The sequence below is a fragment of the Molothrus aeneus genome, chromosome 3 (assembly GCF_037042795.1).
Source record: "Molothrus aeneus isolate 106 chromosome 3, BPBGC_Maene_1.0, whole genome shotgun sequence".
NCBI classification, from domain to species: Eukaryota; Metazoa; Chordata; class Aves; order Passeriformes; family Icteridae; genus Molothrus; species Molothrus aeneus.
This window is the reverse complement of record NC_089648.1, coordinates 75,610,946-75,625,319: the sequence shown is the minus strand read 5'-3', so window position 1 is coordinate 75,625,319 and position 14,374 is coordinate 75,610,946. Positions and strand designations below refer to the sequence as shown.

The 14,374-nt window shown below is 38.5% G+C and overlaps 1 protein-coding gene across 1 annotated transcript in view; it reads right to left on the bottom strand.

Annotated features, from left to right (window-relative positions):
• The window catches only part of NBAS (NBAS subunit of NRZ tethering complex), a 161,429-nt gene extending 147,481 nt beyond the window's left edge, over positions 1-13,948 (bottom strand). The window contains exons 1-9 of the mRNA XM_066547200.1: positions 13,805-13,948; positions 9,387-9,441; positions 8,656-8,692; positions 6,910-6,987; positions 5,935-5,982; positions 4,833-4,876; positions 4,332-4,465; positions 3,511-3,644; positions 3,295-3,393 (exon numbers count right to left, since the gene is read on the bottom strand). Of these exons, the coding sequence (XP_066403297.1) occupies positions 3,295-3,393; positions 3,511-3,644; positions 4,332-4,465; positions 4,833-4,876; positions 5,935-5,982; positions 6,910-6,987; positions 8,656-8,692; positions 9,387-9,441; positions 13,805-13,948 (773 nt within the window). The remainder of the gene's footprint in view (positions 1-3,294; positions 3,394-3,510; positions 3,645-4,331; positions 4,466-4,832; positions 4,877-5,934; positions 5,983-6,909; positions 6,988-8,655; positions 8,693-9,386; positions 9,442-13,804) is intronic.
• Between the last annotated feature and the right edge of the window lie 426 nt (positions 13,949-14,374).

Sequence of the window (14,374 nt, the reverse complement as noted above, 5' to 3'; positions counted from 1 at the left end):
GACCAGCTCAAGGGATGGTGACTGCACCACTTCCCTGAGCAGTACACTCCAATGTCTAATCACCCTTAATGTGAAGAAATTGCTCCTGATGTCCAATCTGAAACTCCCTTGGAACAGCTTCACCCCATCTTCTTCTATGTCTTCCCAGCTCCTTGGGTGAGGAGGTTGACCCCCACCTGGCTACAACCACCTTTCACATAGTTGTAGAAAGTGGTAAGATCTCTCTCAAGAGTGATGCTTAAAGTTCTCAAGAGTTTTGGCTATTCTGTGGTGTTAAGAATAACCTACAGCAGTAAAAAAGAAGTCACTTTCACCAAAAACTGCAACAGGAGACATGAACTTGAGGAAGACTCATTTTTTTTCCTTGCACATGTGCTCTACACATAGCCCAGCCAACATGCAGCAGTTTCCAGGCTTCATTCCTAGATCCTTAAACAGCTACCTACTTCTGAGACTATCAGAGAATTCCTGGAAAGCCTTTGAGGAACTTCACAATGCCTGTCATTGACAGGAAGAGCTAGCTAGCAGGCATTAGAAGCTTTTAGCAAGTTCTGCCAGCTGGTCCTAATCAAAGGGTGCTTTGAGCTTTTGTTCTAGATAGACACCTGATTAGTAGGGGTCAGGAACCCTTTCAACAAAACCTGGGAAAAGACCTATGTAAATGCCAGGCCTAGAGTGCAGCATTTTGCAGAAAAAGATGGCCAGAACCTGTCTTTGTGTATGACCTAAAAAAATCACAGTGATGTGCTGCCAGGCTCAGTCTCCAGCACCCTTCTGGAGCAGCTCCCCAGCACCTCAGAGGCCTTGACACAGACTATGCTCCTAAGGGAGGACACAATGTGCAGGTCCTGGACTTGCAGTGACATGGCTCCAAGCAACCTCCTCTAGCTGACCTTGAGGTGAAGGGGAATGGATCAGATGATCTAAAAGGGTTCCTCCAGTCTCAAAAACTGGCTGCTCTTGCAGTACCTCAGTTGTACTCCACTCCATAGGTTTGTACAAAGTTGGGTGGAAGATAACCAGTGTAACACCAGTCTCAAGAACAAGCTCAGTTGAGGTACCCAAGAAAAACCTGATATGCCCTTCTTTACTTAGCAATTTTGGTACAAAAACTCTAAATAAATCTGAAACTCTCTAATTCCTTCATCACAAGCCCTTCATTGCAAACTTTATGCTATAGTATCAAACATATTCTGCAGCAATTGCAGATAACCCAGAAATGACACATTCAGTTCCAGATTAAGATAGCAAAACAAGCAGCTGTTGAACCTTGGATTTGAGTTTACAAAGAGCTCACACTGAAGCAGACATTTAAGTTTTGTCGACTAAAATGCACTGTAAATTCCATCCTAGATGAAAGCAGGATCACAAGAGAACACCAGCACTAGGTATCTAACTTAAGGTATATAATAGTTTTCCACAACAGTAAAAGTCATTATTGGATTTATTCCAAAAGCTATAGTTTCAAGTTTTCCTATGGGTTCAGAAACATTCCCTACTGACATATTCTCTTTGCAATTATCATACATGTAGCTGAAAAAATTAAGTAAATTAAGTTCTTAACTGCTATTTTATTGCACCAGAATGGGTCATGAGCAAATACACAGTAATACAGTAATGCAGTAAGTCAAGCCTTACAAGCAATGAAGAAAGATCAGTATAATTTCACCACCTGAGATTAAATGAAATGCAAGAAAGCACAAACTGACAAGGTTGAACATGTGTTAAGTGATCAAACATTACTGAAAATTAAAATTTCGAGGCATAGCAACAATTTTCTTTAATGCACAACTTTCAAGTACTTGTGTCCAAGCACTTCCAGGGTTTTTTGGGATAACAAGAAAGTTTCAGCAAGAGACTTTACCCACAAATTTAGAATTCTCCAACGTAAAATTTACAAGCTTTCTACCACAGACTAAATTTAAAAACAGAAAAGACTTGCATCCATCAGGCAAAAAACACTGGTTCTTTTGTTTTCCGTCCATTCCATCCAATTGATCATTTTTTCAAGTGTCCATTCTTCAACTTTACTAAGCCACTCAACAGGCTGCACATAGAAGAAAATACTACAACCATTAAACCTTATCTGATGAAAGCATACAACGGGTTGGTTCTGCTGTCTGGTCACGTAGTGCTACCAAAGTTCCATAACCCACAACTATTACCTCAAAACTGTAAATTCAGTATACTGAGTAATAATTATGTGACATCACTAAATATTAATTAAGTGGAAAGAAAAAGCCATATACAAAATAATCTCTCAAAAGAATAAGCTAGAAGAACATTACATCTCATTAATAATAATTTGTTTTCCTAAGATAGATATGACAGCTCATTTAATACTGAAGAATGAGAAGAAGTTTTTTCAACAGTGAGTTTCTTCTGGTAGTTTATAGCCAAGCCTAATTTCCATTTAAAAAAATACAGTGATGTAACGTTGCATGTAACATTGCACTGAAAGATTCAATCCTAGCAGATCCAATACAAGAAAAATATCTAGAACAAAGTTTGGTTCCTTCAATTGAAGAGAAATAGAAACAGAGTTGCTGAGTTTATCTTGGTACATAACAAATTGATACTAAAAAAGTAGACCCATTTTTAGCATATAGAATAGGCTAACCAGGACTTATTTCAGTTACATCGGGTACAAGAGCATGCAGGCAGTCAGTCCACATTTCAAGTCCAGTTTCTGTACTCAATAGGTTACTAATAGAGAAAACACATCACAAGACAACTCCAAATACAAGAGCCTGGCAGTTCCACTCAGAACACTAGGGAAAATGGGCTCGCCAGTAAGTCCAGCAATGAATTCCAGATAGAAAAACAAAACAAAATGCAACCAAAAAAAAAAAAAAACCCCAAAAAAAAACAAAACAAAAAAAACCCACAAAAAACCACCAAAAAAAAAACCACCACACTAAAAAAATCCCAAAACAAACAAAAGAAAAAAAAAACACCTAAATTTACCATTCAACATTACCCATCTTCATCACATTCAGAAACCTCTTTTGAAGCTATTTCTGACATTCTAAAAAGTGCATGTTGCTTATGCAAGGTACTCAAACAGAAAAGGCCATAACTTAACTAATGGAATAATGAAAGTCAAGTGAATGAACTAAGGTTCCTCTTTCATAGTAGAAAGAGACATGACTTGTTATCACTGATGCCCTAAATACCAATTTTAGCAAGAAGAGATTTTTCTCTCCCTCCCTATCCAACATACTTCAATGCTTATTTTGCCACTTTTTGTTCATCATTTACATACCAATGTCAAGTAGCAAACAGAATACTTACCTGTGACCAGGATGATAAATGACAGTTGTTATCCCATGAGCATAGTGGCTGCCAAAGCTGAAACTATGACTTTCTTGAAAGCTTTGATTTGTTCCAACACTAAGTATGCCGGGAAAAAAAATACGCGTTACTTCAGATTTATTTTCTTTAAAGATTAGAAAGAATTTCTCTGAAGTTCACTGTGGCATCTCAAAGCAAGTAAAAATTTATGCTTACCTCACAAGGTAACTTCTCAGTTCTCCACGGTAATTAACAACAAGGAGCTCAGCTGACCACTGGGCACTTGCTTTGTATTCTAGAAAGATCAATCCAGCAATAGCGTAACTCAGATCACCTGGAAAACTTGCTGTCTTTACCCAAAAATGAGGGCAGACATTGGGAGAGAAAGGGGATTTTTAAAAAAGTGTCTCTGTTACTGAAAGAACTAGAAAGTTAAATTAACTATATTGTATTTAAAAAATAAAGTTTCAGTTAAAACTAAATACATTTTCTTTTATCTTGATTATCAAGAAATTGTATTATTACAGTGTTTGCAAAGACAATATATTGAGGAAATACACTTGAGCCACCTTCACAAACCAGTTCAATACACCCTCTGAACAGGCAAAATAGAAAATATATTGTGTGGGGCCTGTCAACAGCAATTATCTAATATTGTACCAAGCAAAGTACTTGAGCAGAAATATTTCTTCGTTTACAATTTGACTCTGCATATAAAGTCCAGATTTATTATCTATTAATACAAATTGTGGTGATTCCATACTTCCACTGTCTGATGCACCTACAGATGTACCACAATTTAGGACAGATGTAAAACATACCCTTTTATGCTGTTGTAAGGGTTACACATGACTTTTGTTGATCCTATGGTGGATGTTTTATAGTCAAACTTTTTACAGTCCATTTCTGTGTGGTATTCAGTGTAAGCATTTATAGCAAACTAAGCCATGATTTTAAAAAGGTCAAAAAGTGGAAATTATCCACGATCCTTAAAAAAAAGTTCTACTATACTGGTATTTAACCAAGAGAGCACATACCGGTGAAATGACCAAAAGCTCACTACCCATCAGGTCAAACACTCTGACTGTTCCACTGCTTTCAGCATAAGCAAGTAATGTACAATCATGACTCCATGCCACTCTCCTCCACTGAGGGTTAGGATCCTTTGGCACTATGAAAAAAGAATAAAATTATTAATAAAAGCAAAAAATAAATATAATCCCTTAAACAGAACAAAAAGTCAATTGCATCAAAAAAATGCAGGGGGCTTACCAGCATTACAAGCTTTTCTCAGAGGAGGGTAAAGAAAGAAAAACCATGTATGTCTCCCAGAACCATTAGTTTTATCATTTCATTTCAAATTCAGGTTTCACATATTCAGAATAGAAAGAAGTGGCAGAGAGAGGGTAACAGAGCTAGTCACAAAGCAAAATTATTAAGAGATTCTTTCCAATGATTTTGAAGTAAACCAACACCACCATTTAGCAATGTATGACTAACAATGATGACACTAAGTAATAATGAAGAGGTTGCCATACCTTGACATTTTCCCACTATGGATACAAAGTCATCTTTTGCAGACCTGCAGAAATAAGACTCATATAAATTTAGATACAAAAAAATCCACTGTTCAATTTTCTGTAACAGAACACTATAAAAATATTCCAAATGCACAATTCAAAAGCCTGCATGCCTCTAACTACTTGTTCAAAAAAGCAGATAGTAACTTTCACCCTCTAGGCAGCTAGAGTAACTAACAATAGTATTTTAGAGACTGTCCAACTGCATAAATACCAACATCTCTCATTTATTTGTAATGCTGTACAAAATAGGACAGCATCATCTCAGTGCTTCATATAACTTTAGGAAAAAAAAAAAAACCTAGTCAGTATTCTCTAGGTTACAATTTTAGAAACAATGCAAGAATATAGTTACATTAATACAGTTGAAACACAAGATTTATTTTATAGTCTTTAAGCTGACATTTATGGTGCTCACACCACTTTTGATTGAACAATTTTCATACACTTGCTTCTTTTACATATAAATGGAAGGTCTGACCTTCTAGCAAATGGATTTTTGTGAAGCAAGTAAACACACTCAATCAAGATCTCTTCTACAGCTATGTGCTCTTGAACTGGCAAAAGAGAGCTTGTTCTTAAGAGAGCACAAGAAAAGGGAAAGCATCAGTCTTTACAGCAATCCACACCACTTGTAAAACAAGGTGAAGTATTATACATGCCAGCTACTCCAAGAGAAGAACACTAGGTACTAGCTCCCATTTATTAAGGGAGAATTTCTAGAGGGGGCAGAAAGGCAAAGGTTAGAAAGACCATCATTTGTGCTAAGTGTTTTTGAGGATCTTGATTTTTTTTCTTTCACATATTGAAAACAGAGAGAGATACAGATATATACTTATATCAACACATCTGTTATAATTGAGGGGGTCAAGGACATTTTATGTTGGGTTTGGGTTTTGTTTTTTTTTAGGCTCCTGCTTTTATGATCATTCCATGGATAAATTTCACAATATGTAACATTGCAAAACAAAAAAAGAAATCTGTCAAAGTATGGCTAGCAAATGACCAGAAACACTTTGTCAGAACTCCAGAGCTGAAGTAACAGATAATGCTAAGTTACCTGATTTCTACACATTGGTCTTGAACAACTGCCAACAATTTACCATTGCTGAAAGAAAAACAGATGTGAAAGTTCATTTAAAGTCCACTCCTTACAGAATGTGCATCAGAGTCCTAGGTGCTTTTCTCTATGGTTAGATATAAATTGCCTCATTTAAAAATTAAAAAAAATTAAATGGGAAATATCAGTTTTTTATTAAAAATAAAATATCCATGCTATGATATTACTTTCATTTCAGAGAAATCTATCTGCCACTCCTTTCCAGCAGCACTAAGAAAACGGCACAAGGTCTAAAATCCCACTGCATGAGAGGTCAGAGTCACATGTTGCTTATAGATAATTTTACAACAGCAATGTACACAACTATGTGTTGCTTTATCTGGTATAAACAATTATCATAATTCAGTAAGTTATGCGTCTTTGCATACAACATAAACCTTCCCTACTACCTTCATGTAACCATGTCACTGAACCATTTTTCTGTGCTTACTTTTAAAAGGCAGTGATCTCACAGATGCTGCTAAAATTCCTGCAGAACAGTTGGTTCTAGCCTTGGAACTCTCACTCCTCTGTGTATGCAATAGCAGACAAATCTTGAGAGCATGCATTCACTTTCCACAAATATAAATTGCTTATTTTAAAATTATATATCCTGCCAAGTTTTAAGTCTTTAATCAACCAAATTCAGGACTTGAATTTGAAAATGACTGCACTGCAAGCCACTTTGCCCCAAAAGCTAGACAGACATTCAGCCCTGAGTGAGAGATGCACTAACTGAAGGGAGGTAGGTAGAAGCCCCTAGGCAGCACATTGAGGCCACCTGTGAGAGCCTCCAGTATTTCTGTTCAACAGAAAGAAAAGCACATCTTTAGCACAATACCAACTCAGCATGGCTGAGTGAGGATGGTGGGGGAGCACAGGAAGCATTAATATGTTCACTCCTGGCAGAAATGGCAAAGCATGGGAGCTGGTTACCTTGCAAGTACGAGGTGCCAGTTGATCTGCTTACTAACCAGGCGAACCAGTCCAGCAGGCAGAGAAAACTTTGCAGGGCTGAAATACCAAAACCATCAGGATCAATCAGGACACACAGAGAACCAGTGCAGCACCTGAGATACACACACCACTCAACTCAGCTTCAAGGTACCCATCAGTTACCTGGGAAGGTTTGCAACTGAACATGAATCAACACTGCACCCTGCCAACGACAAAGGCTAACAACAGCCTTGTTTTTACTAACAGAACAAAACTGCATTTATCACTCTTTACAATCTGCCACCAGCCAGTTTTGCTACACCCACTGAAAGAAGAACACCAGCAAACAGGAGGGGCACCCAGATGATCAAAGGACTGGAATACTTGCCCTACAATAAAATCAGATGCTGTGAGAATTTTATGTGTTTAGCCTGAAGAAGAGAAAGCTTCAGGATGACAAAACAGTAGCATTCTCACTGATACCAGGAAGATGGGAGCAACAGAGGTGCATGGCTGGAACACAAGAAACTATGATCAACCCTTTGGAGGACTTGGAAGTGCTGGGGTAACGGTTGGACTCAATGACTGTAAAGGTCCTTTCCAACCTAAATGTCTCTGTAATTTCAAAACCAAGGAAGGTCCAAAATGATATTAAGAAGAGATTTTTTTCACCATGAAGACAGTCAGGCACTCGAACAGGCTGACCAGAGACTCTCTGGGTTCTCCATCCTTTAACCTTTCCAGGACCTAGCTGGACAGAGCTGCAAGGAACTCAGTCGGAATTCAGTGTTCTCCTGCTTTTAGTGGACTTTAACCTAGAGGCCTCCCAAGCTCCCTCCAAAACTCTTTTATCAAATACATGAAAACAGCAACTAGAATAAATTATAAAAGCTTGAAATTAGCTTTTAACTATGACTGCTGGAGGGAGGGAAAAAAAGTAGGTGAATTCTGTCTACAACTGACTTCCTACAACTAGACTCACATGACCATATGTTGCCCACAAACATCAACTTCTCATGAGAAAAGGGGTGGGGGGCAGTAGGTGCACAAAAATAAAGCAGAACACTAGCTTTAGGGAAAAAAGCATTCCCTGCCAAATTCAAGTCCAGTACTGTTTCACAGAAGTCACATTAATGTCCCTTTCCACATTACAGATTATCCTTTAAAACAGGAAACTGTTATCTTCAAATTTGCTGAGCCATGTAACTACTGATTTTACAGAAACATTGTACTTACCCAAATAAATTTCTGGGACCATTTCATGACTTTTTTAATCAAAACTTAAATTTATAAATGCCATGAGTGCTGCTCAAATAGTTACCAAGCTTTTCATATGAGTTTGAATTGTCAAAGAAAAAAAATTCAAAATTATTACTCCAAAGGAAGCAAACCCTGCCATGACATCATATCTGTCACCGAGGCTTAAGAAAAACCTCACAACAGCTTCCTTTGCAGTATCTCAGCTGGGAGTGGAAAGGACAAGTATGTGTTTGGAGAAACTTGTTCCAACTGCAATGTTACTTCAGCTTCTGATAAAAGCACAAAGTCAAACTAGTACATACCAGTCTTGTTCTATTTAGACTTCAGCTGCAACTCAATTTATGTGAAGTAGCTATTCTAAGCATTCCTTGGACAATATTCTAAACAAGTGTTCAGTTTTACTCCCATCAGGAATTACTTTCCATCAAATCAAAAACCTATAAAAATATTACCAAATATTTTTTGCAGCATTCTTGTAAAACCTACCTGTACCAGATGTACCGAAGCAAAAATAATGCAGGACCTATAATGGAAAGAGGTAAAAATTACATCTCTAGTAGTCTTAAAACCCACTCCAGGTTGCTGCACAGGGAATCTCAAATTCTCATTAAAGAGAAAGGTATTGAGAGAAAAATCCTTTATACTTGGACAATAAATTCGTATGTTAGAATAAATGCAAACGCCAAATAAAAAACAAACTAAACAAACAAACAAAAAAAACAATCCACTGCACATTTTTTTTTAAATACTAAGAGAAATTCCTACTGGATGAAAATACAATTCAGTCACTGCCTTTTAACACTTGGTTTATGCAATGTAATATCAACAGAATCTAAAACTTCCTCATAGAACTAACTAGCAGACAAGCCAGTGCAAAGGATCTTAAGAGAGGGGAAAAAATGGCTCAAATACAAACACAAAAAAGCTCTGCAAAACAAGCTCTGCAAGAAATTAACAAGCTCTGCAAAACACAGAGCTTGTTAATTTCTAAGATGTATGGTTTATTAGTTTGTCCCAACAAACTAATGGAGACAAGAATGCTCACAAAATTGACATAAAAATAACACAGCCATGTTCACAATCAGAAAACATCTTCCTGAAAACACATGCTGTATTCTACTTCCATCATTAGGCACTCTAAAGGGCAGAAATTGTAAAAATTACAAGCAATCCACACAGTCTTAGAAGTCATGAAGGTAGGAACAAGTAATATTTACCTGCAATTGCTCTAGTGATGATAAATGATGCACCATGTGTTCTGTTGCCTCTTGGCTGCAATTACAATAAAATAATCATCAGACAGCATGTCACACATTTTAACTTAAATACAATACTCATACATACATTCACTGATTAAGTTTAAGTTGGCTCCTAGCCTTCATGTTCTTTATGTAGTTTCTATTACTCACCACTTCATATAATGTCTACTTTAACTGCATAAGCTAAAACAGTTTATAAAGCCAAATCATTTAAATGCCAAGATGCAATAAACAAAATGTGCCACAGATTGTCTGTTGATTCAGCTTTGCCTCAATCTTTGGGTAGCAACAAAAGACATTGCCTTCTGATTATGTCTCCTGTAAGCTATTATAAAGCATTCTTTTTATGCCAAATAAATGCCACAATGATCTGTAATGCCTAGCAGTCCAAGTACTTGGTGTGCAACATATTATGCTAATATCTAAGTGCTAAACTACCTAAAGATTGCTCATGAAAGTTTCAGAAACATCAAGAAAAATAAACTATTTCTGAAAAAAGCCCCCTTTTTACATCAATTTGTACTATGCAATATGGCCACTCAGATAACCACCTATACTCCATAGCATCTCACACAGCCTTTCCACTTGCCCTGCTCTACTTTAGGCAAAGGGAGCAATTGCAGTCACCATACAAATGAAAGCACTCTTCAAACACAGAAAAAAAGAATACAAAACAACACAGGATATACATTCTTATCTATAAGAGGAGATAAAATTATTTGCCAGTAAGAAGCAGAAAAAAGATACAAAACTGAGAAGAGAATAAGGATAACCAATAAGGAAGGATCCACAAACAAATCCTAAAAATAAGCAATCGTGCTTATACCTTTCTAATGAGAATATTAGAGCAGCACAAACTGAGCATTAGAATAGGCAATAACTGAATTTTCTCTTCCATTCAAAATAAAATACATAGACCAAATTTCTTGTTTCTGAATATTTCTGAAATATTCAGACCTCACCAAGTTACAAAGCAGTAAACACTGAAAGACATACAAATTTATCAACATTCTGCAGTATGTCAATGCTTAAAAAATAATATTTGCGCTCCCAAATTTAAATTATTAAAGTAAAGATTAATTTTCCAAGCAAAGTTGGCAATCCATAAACAGTCTTTCAAATAAGCAGGCTGTCATCTCACAGCATGTAAGAAGCAAACACAGCTGTACTAATAGATAACATTCCACATTCAGGTTGATCAGCCAGGAAATAACAAGGCATTACAGCAAAATAAGTGAGAGCATAAATTATTTCTTACAGCTACCCTAGTACCTCAGGGAGAGCTGCAATTTCCTAGGGACCTTAAAAGCAGAGCTTGTTAAAAGTTTTTGGTTTATGAGGAAGTTCCCAGTAAAAAACATTTCCTAAAACTGCTTACATCTCTTTAGAATTTTTTTAATATTTTAAGTGTCTGCTCCTGAGCCTAAACTACAGGCTGCTATTCCACACATCTTCAACACTTTGCAAAACTGATTTACTGTTATATCCTAAAGACCTGAATTTTACTTTTTATAATATATTCTTATCGTTTCAGCCATAGCAATGGTTACCAGATATGCTGTAGCTCTTTTTTAATTCATTCCTTCTTGGGAAAACAACTTCAACTTCTCCTTCCCTACAGCATTCCAGAAATAAAATCTAAGTAACTTTATTGCTGACAAGACACCCACTTAGTTTTGGATTTTTTTGCATACTCTGCAAGTTTACTGGGGGGACAGCAGCTGGTGAGTGTTGGGGAAATCTCAAAACATCAGACTGTAATGAAAAAAAAAACCCCACAAGACCAGGTGATACATTTTGGAAAATAAACTGAAGAAGAGAGTTAGATCAGACTTTATTTCCATAAATCATTTCACAAGTCTTCTCTTGCAACTTTGCCCACAGCCACTGCCTCAATCACTATCTTCATGGATCTACTACTCAGTAATTCCTTTTATTCTCATTATATATATCAGTGTTCTCAAACAGTGCATTATATACAATGGCATCAACATCCTGAACACGGATGGCTTGATTTTCACACCACTCTCTTCTCTGCTGAAGTCAATTCCTTGTGTGTTTCCTTCACAAATAACTGCTGTAACCCCCCCTGCCCCTCCTCTTCTTCCCCCAAAAAGCTCTTACTGGAACGTTCAGTACAGGTGAATGACAATACTGACAAGAATTAAAATTAAAGCAAATTTGGGCATTCAGTCTAAGAGATCCATGCCAGTTTCATCAATGTCTTGAATGTAACATGATTTTTCATGTTCATCACAAGACTCATCTTCCAATAATTAGAGCTGTAAGTTCTAGTACTCTACAATTAAAAATTAATCATCCTAAATGAAATAACAGAAAAAATAAAGTCAATAAATACCTGTAAACCTTTAAGGTCTGGCTTTGTAGCCTAAATTACTGCATAGGAAGACAACTAATTTCATTCCCCAGTGCAGCATTCAACTTTCTTTCCTTTTCTACCATTCCTTACCTCACTTATTCCAAAAGATTCAGTTCTACAAGAAAGTAGGGTGTGATTTTTTTCCCGAAGAGTGTGAAAAAAACAGGGTTGAAAGAGACAGATGCTCCAAAGGGAAAGCCACCTAAGGACACTTAGTCATTTAGGACAATCACCTAAGTAGTATCACTGTTAAGACACCTTAAGGGAAAACCTGACTCATACTGACAAAATAATCTGTTTGCCTATGTTGTCAGTGTAAAATCAATTTCCCACTAAAATGGTAAAAAGACTATCAGAAGTGTCCTTGAGTACTGACAGTTTCCAAGAATGTAAATCCAAGCAAACTATACAGCATAGTATTTTCAAACCTTCCAACTTCTGCTATTGAAAACAGGTATTATCTTTAAAATAAATAGGCAAGAAATACCAAGTTTAAAATAACTAGCACCATCTGCTTAAGCTGACAAGCAGAATACAACAATGCTTAGAAATTCTGACTGTGAGGGCAGATGAGGACGCTCAGACTGTGGTTACAGTCACTTTAAACTGGCATCCCACATGCTGCCACTGAAGAGAGGTGTCACCTCACTGACATACTATTCACAGCCCCCTTGGTACCTACAGGGGTATTGAAAGGACCCCTTAGCAAAAGGAGATGAAACAACATGGTTGTTTCTCAGACTAATCACTTCTTTAATCAACTTACCATACAACCTCAAGAACACTTATGGCAGCAGAAAAGGCACTTGTCAGAAATGTGCCCCCAATTGCAGAAATGTGCAGAAATTACAACAGGAAAATTGTTTCCATATGCTACTAAAAACAAAGACTACTTACCATTTCTCAACACAGTTGAATTAAAATAGGTGCAACTATCGATTATCTGCACAAATAACCTATTAAGCTAATAAATGGTAATAGTGCAATCATCTTTTCCAAACACCCATACCTGTTGCTGCAACTGAGGATTTACAGATCAAGATCAACAACAACAAAAAATCTTTCTGATAAATGAAAACCTATTTTTTGAGCATGGCTCTAGTAATTTTTAACAGGTACATTCTTCCACTTGTGATGTTTTTACATCTTTTCTGTTCAATTGTTGTCATTAAGCACAAAACTCTGTTAAAATGTTTCTATTACCAACTTTCAGTGGGAAATGCATTAAAAATTCCAGTGGGCTTAAAAGCCACTACAAGAAAGAAATAAAACCACATTGCTTGCATCCTCTATATCCAAGTCAGACAAGAGCAGACGTAGAAGCAGCAAGCTCAGCACATTGCAGAGGAAAACATGAAAAAGGTAAGATGAAAGAGCTTCTCAGCCCTTCTAGTGACCTGGGAAGAAGAACAGCTAGAAATAACTAAAAACCTGCAGTACAAGAACAGTGTTTTCTGATTTCTTAAGGGTTGGCTTAAGAAATCAGAAATGGATATCTGTGCGCATTGTGTACGTAAAGCGAAATATTTTTCCCTTTTACCCCGCTCCTGCAGAGACACAACTGTACTGACACAGGAGTCCAGAGAGAGGATCTAATTTTCCTCATACAAGGTAGACTCAACGAAGGTCCTGTTTTCACCAGCACAGACTCCACATCTCTCTACACAGCAGTTTCTAGAGATAACACCTGGACATCATTCATCATAGCTTCACTTGTGCCAGCTCAATAGTAAAACCCGATATACATTGTTCAATAAGCAAGAAACATTTCCCAGGTGGCACAAGGCACGGTGGGAATTAAGTGACACAAAGGCACAAGGGGACAATGGTCGCACGAACAGCCCTTGTGCCCGCCAGGAGCAGCGCGGGCATCCCGCTGAGCCTCCCCGCAGGTACCAGCGCATCCCCGCAGCCCCCGGGGCGCCGCCGCCTCCCCGCCCGCGCCAACGTGGCCGGTCCCCTCCCCCGCCCGCGGCCGTGCCGCTGCCACGCGCACCTGCACCTCCGTCTCCGGAGGCCACTCGGTGTTGACCAGCAGGTCGTACAGGATGTTCTCCTCCCCGTCCTCCGCCTGCTCGCCGGCGCCGGCCATGCCGCGCTCCCGGGGCGCCCCGCCGCTGTCCCCGCCGGTGGCGGCCATGCCGGGCCGGGCCGGGCCGTCCCGCCCTCCCCGCGCCGCCACGGCGACGGCGCCCGGCGGGGGCCAAACCGCTCCGCCTTTAACTCGTGCGCCGCCGGGAACGCCCGGTGCAGCCGAGACTTCGGCGTGTGGATTGAGCCCTTACCGAATAGGGGCAAAAAATGTGAGAAAAGGCAAAAGGTGGATTACTCGCTAGTGGTTCTTGCGGCTTTAATGGTGCTCCGTAGGACTTCTAAATATTTCAGTCGTACGAGTTCCTAGCGTTCAGCTCTCTCAAGCCGATAAAATGAGCTTGTTTTTAAGTTCTGGGCCCCTCACATCAGGAAGGGAATTGAAGGGCTGGAGTCTGTCCAGGGAAGGACAGGGAGCTGGGGAAGGCTCTGGGGCACAAATCTGCTGAGGAGCGGCTGAGGGAGTGGGGGGTGT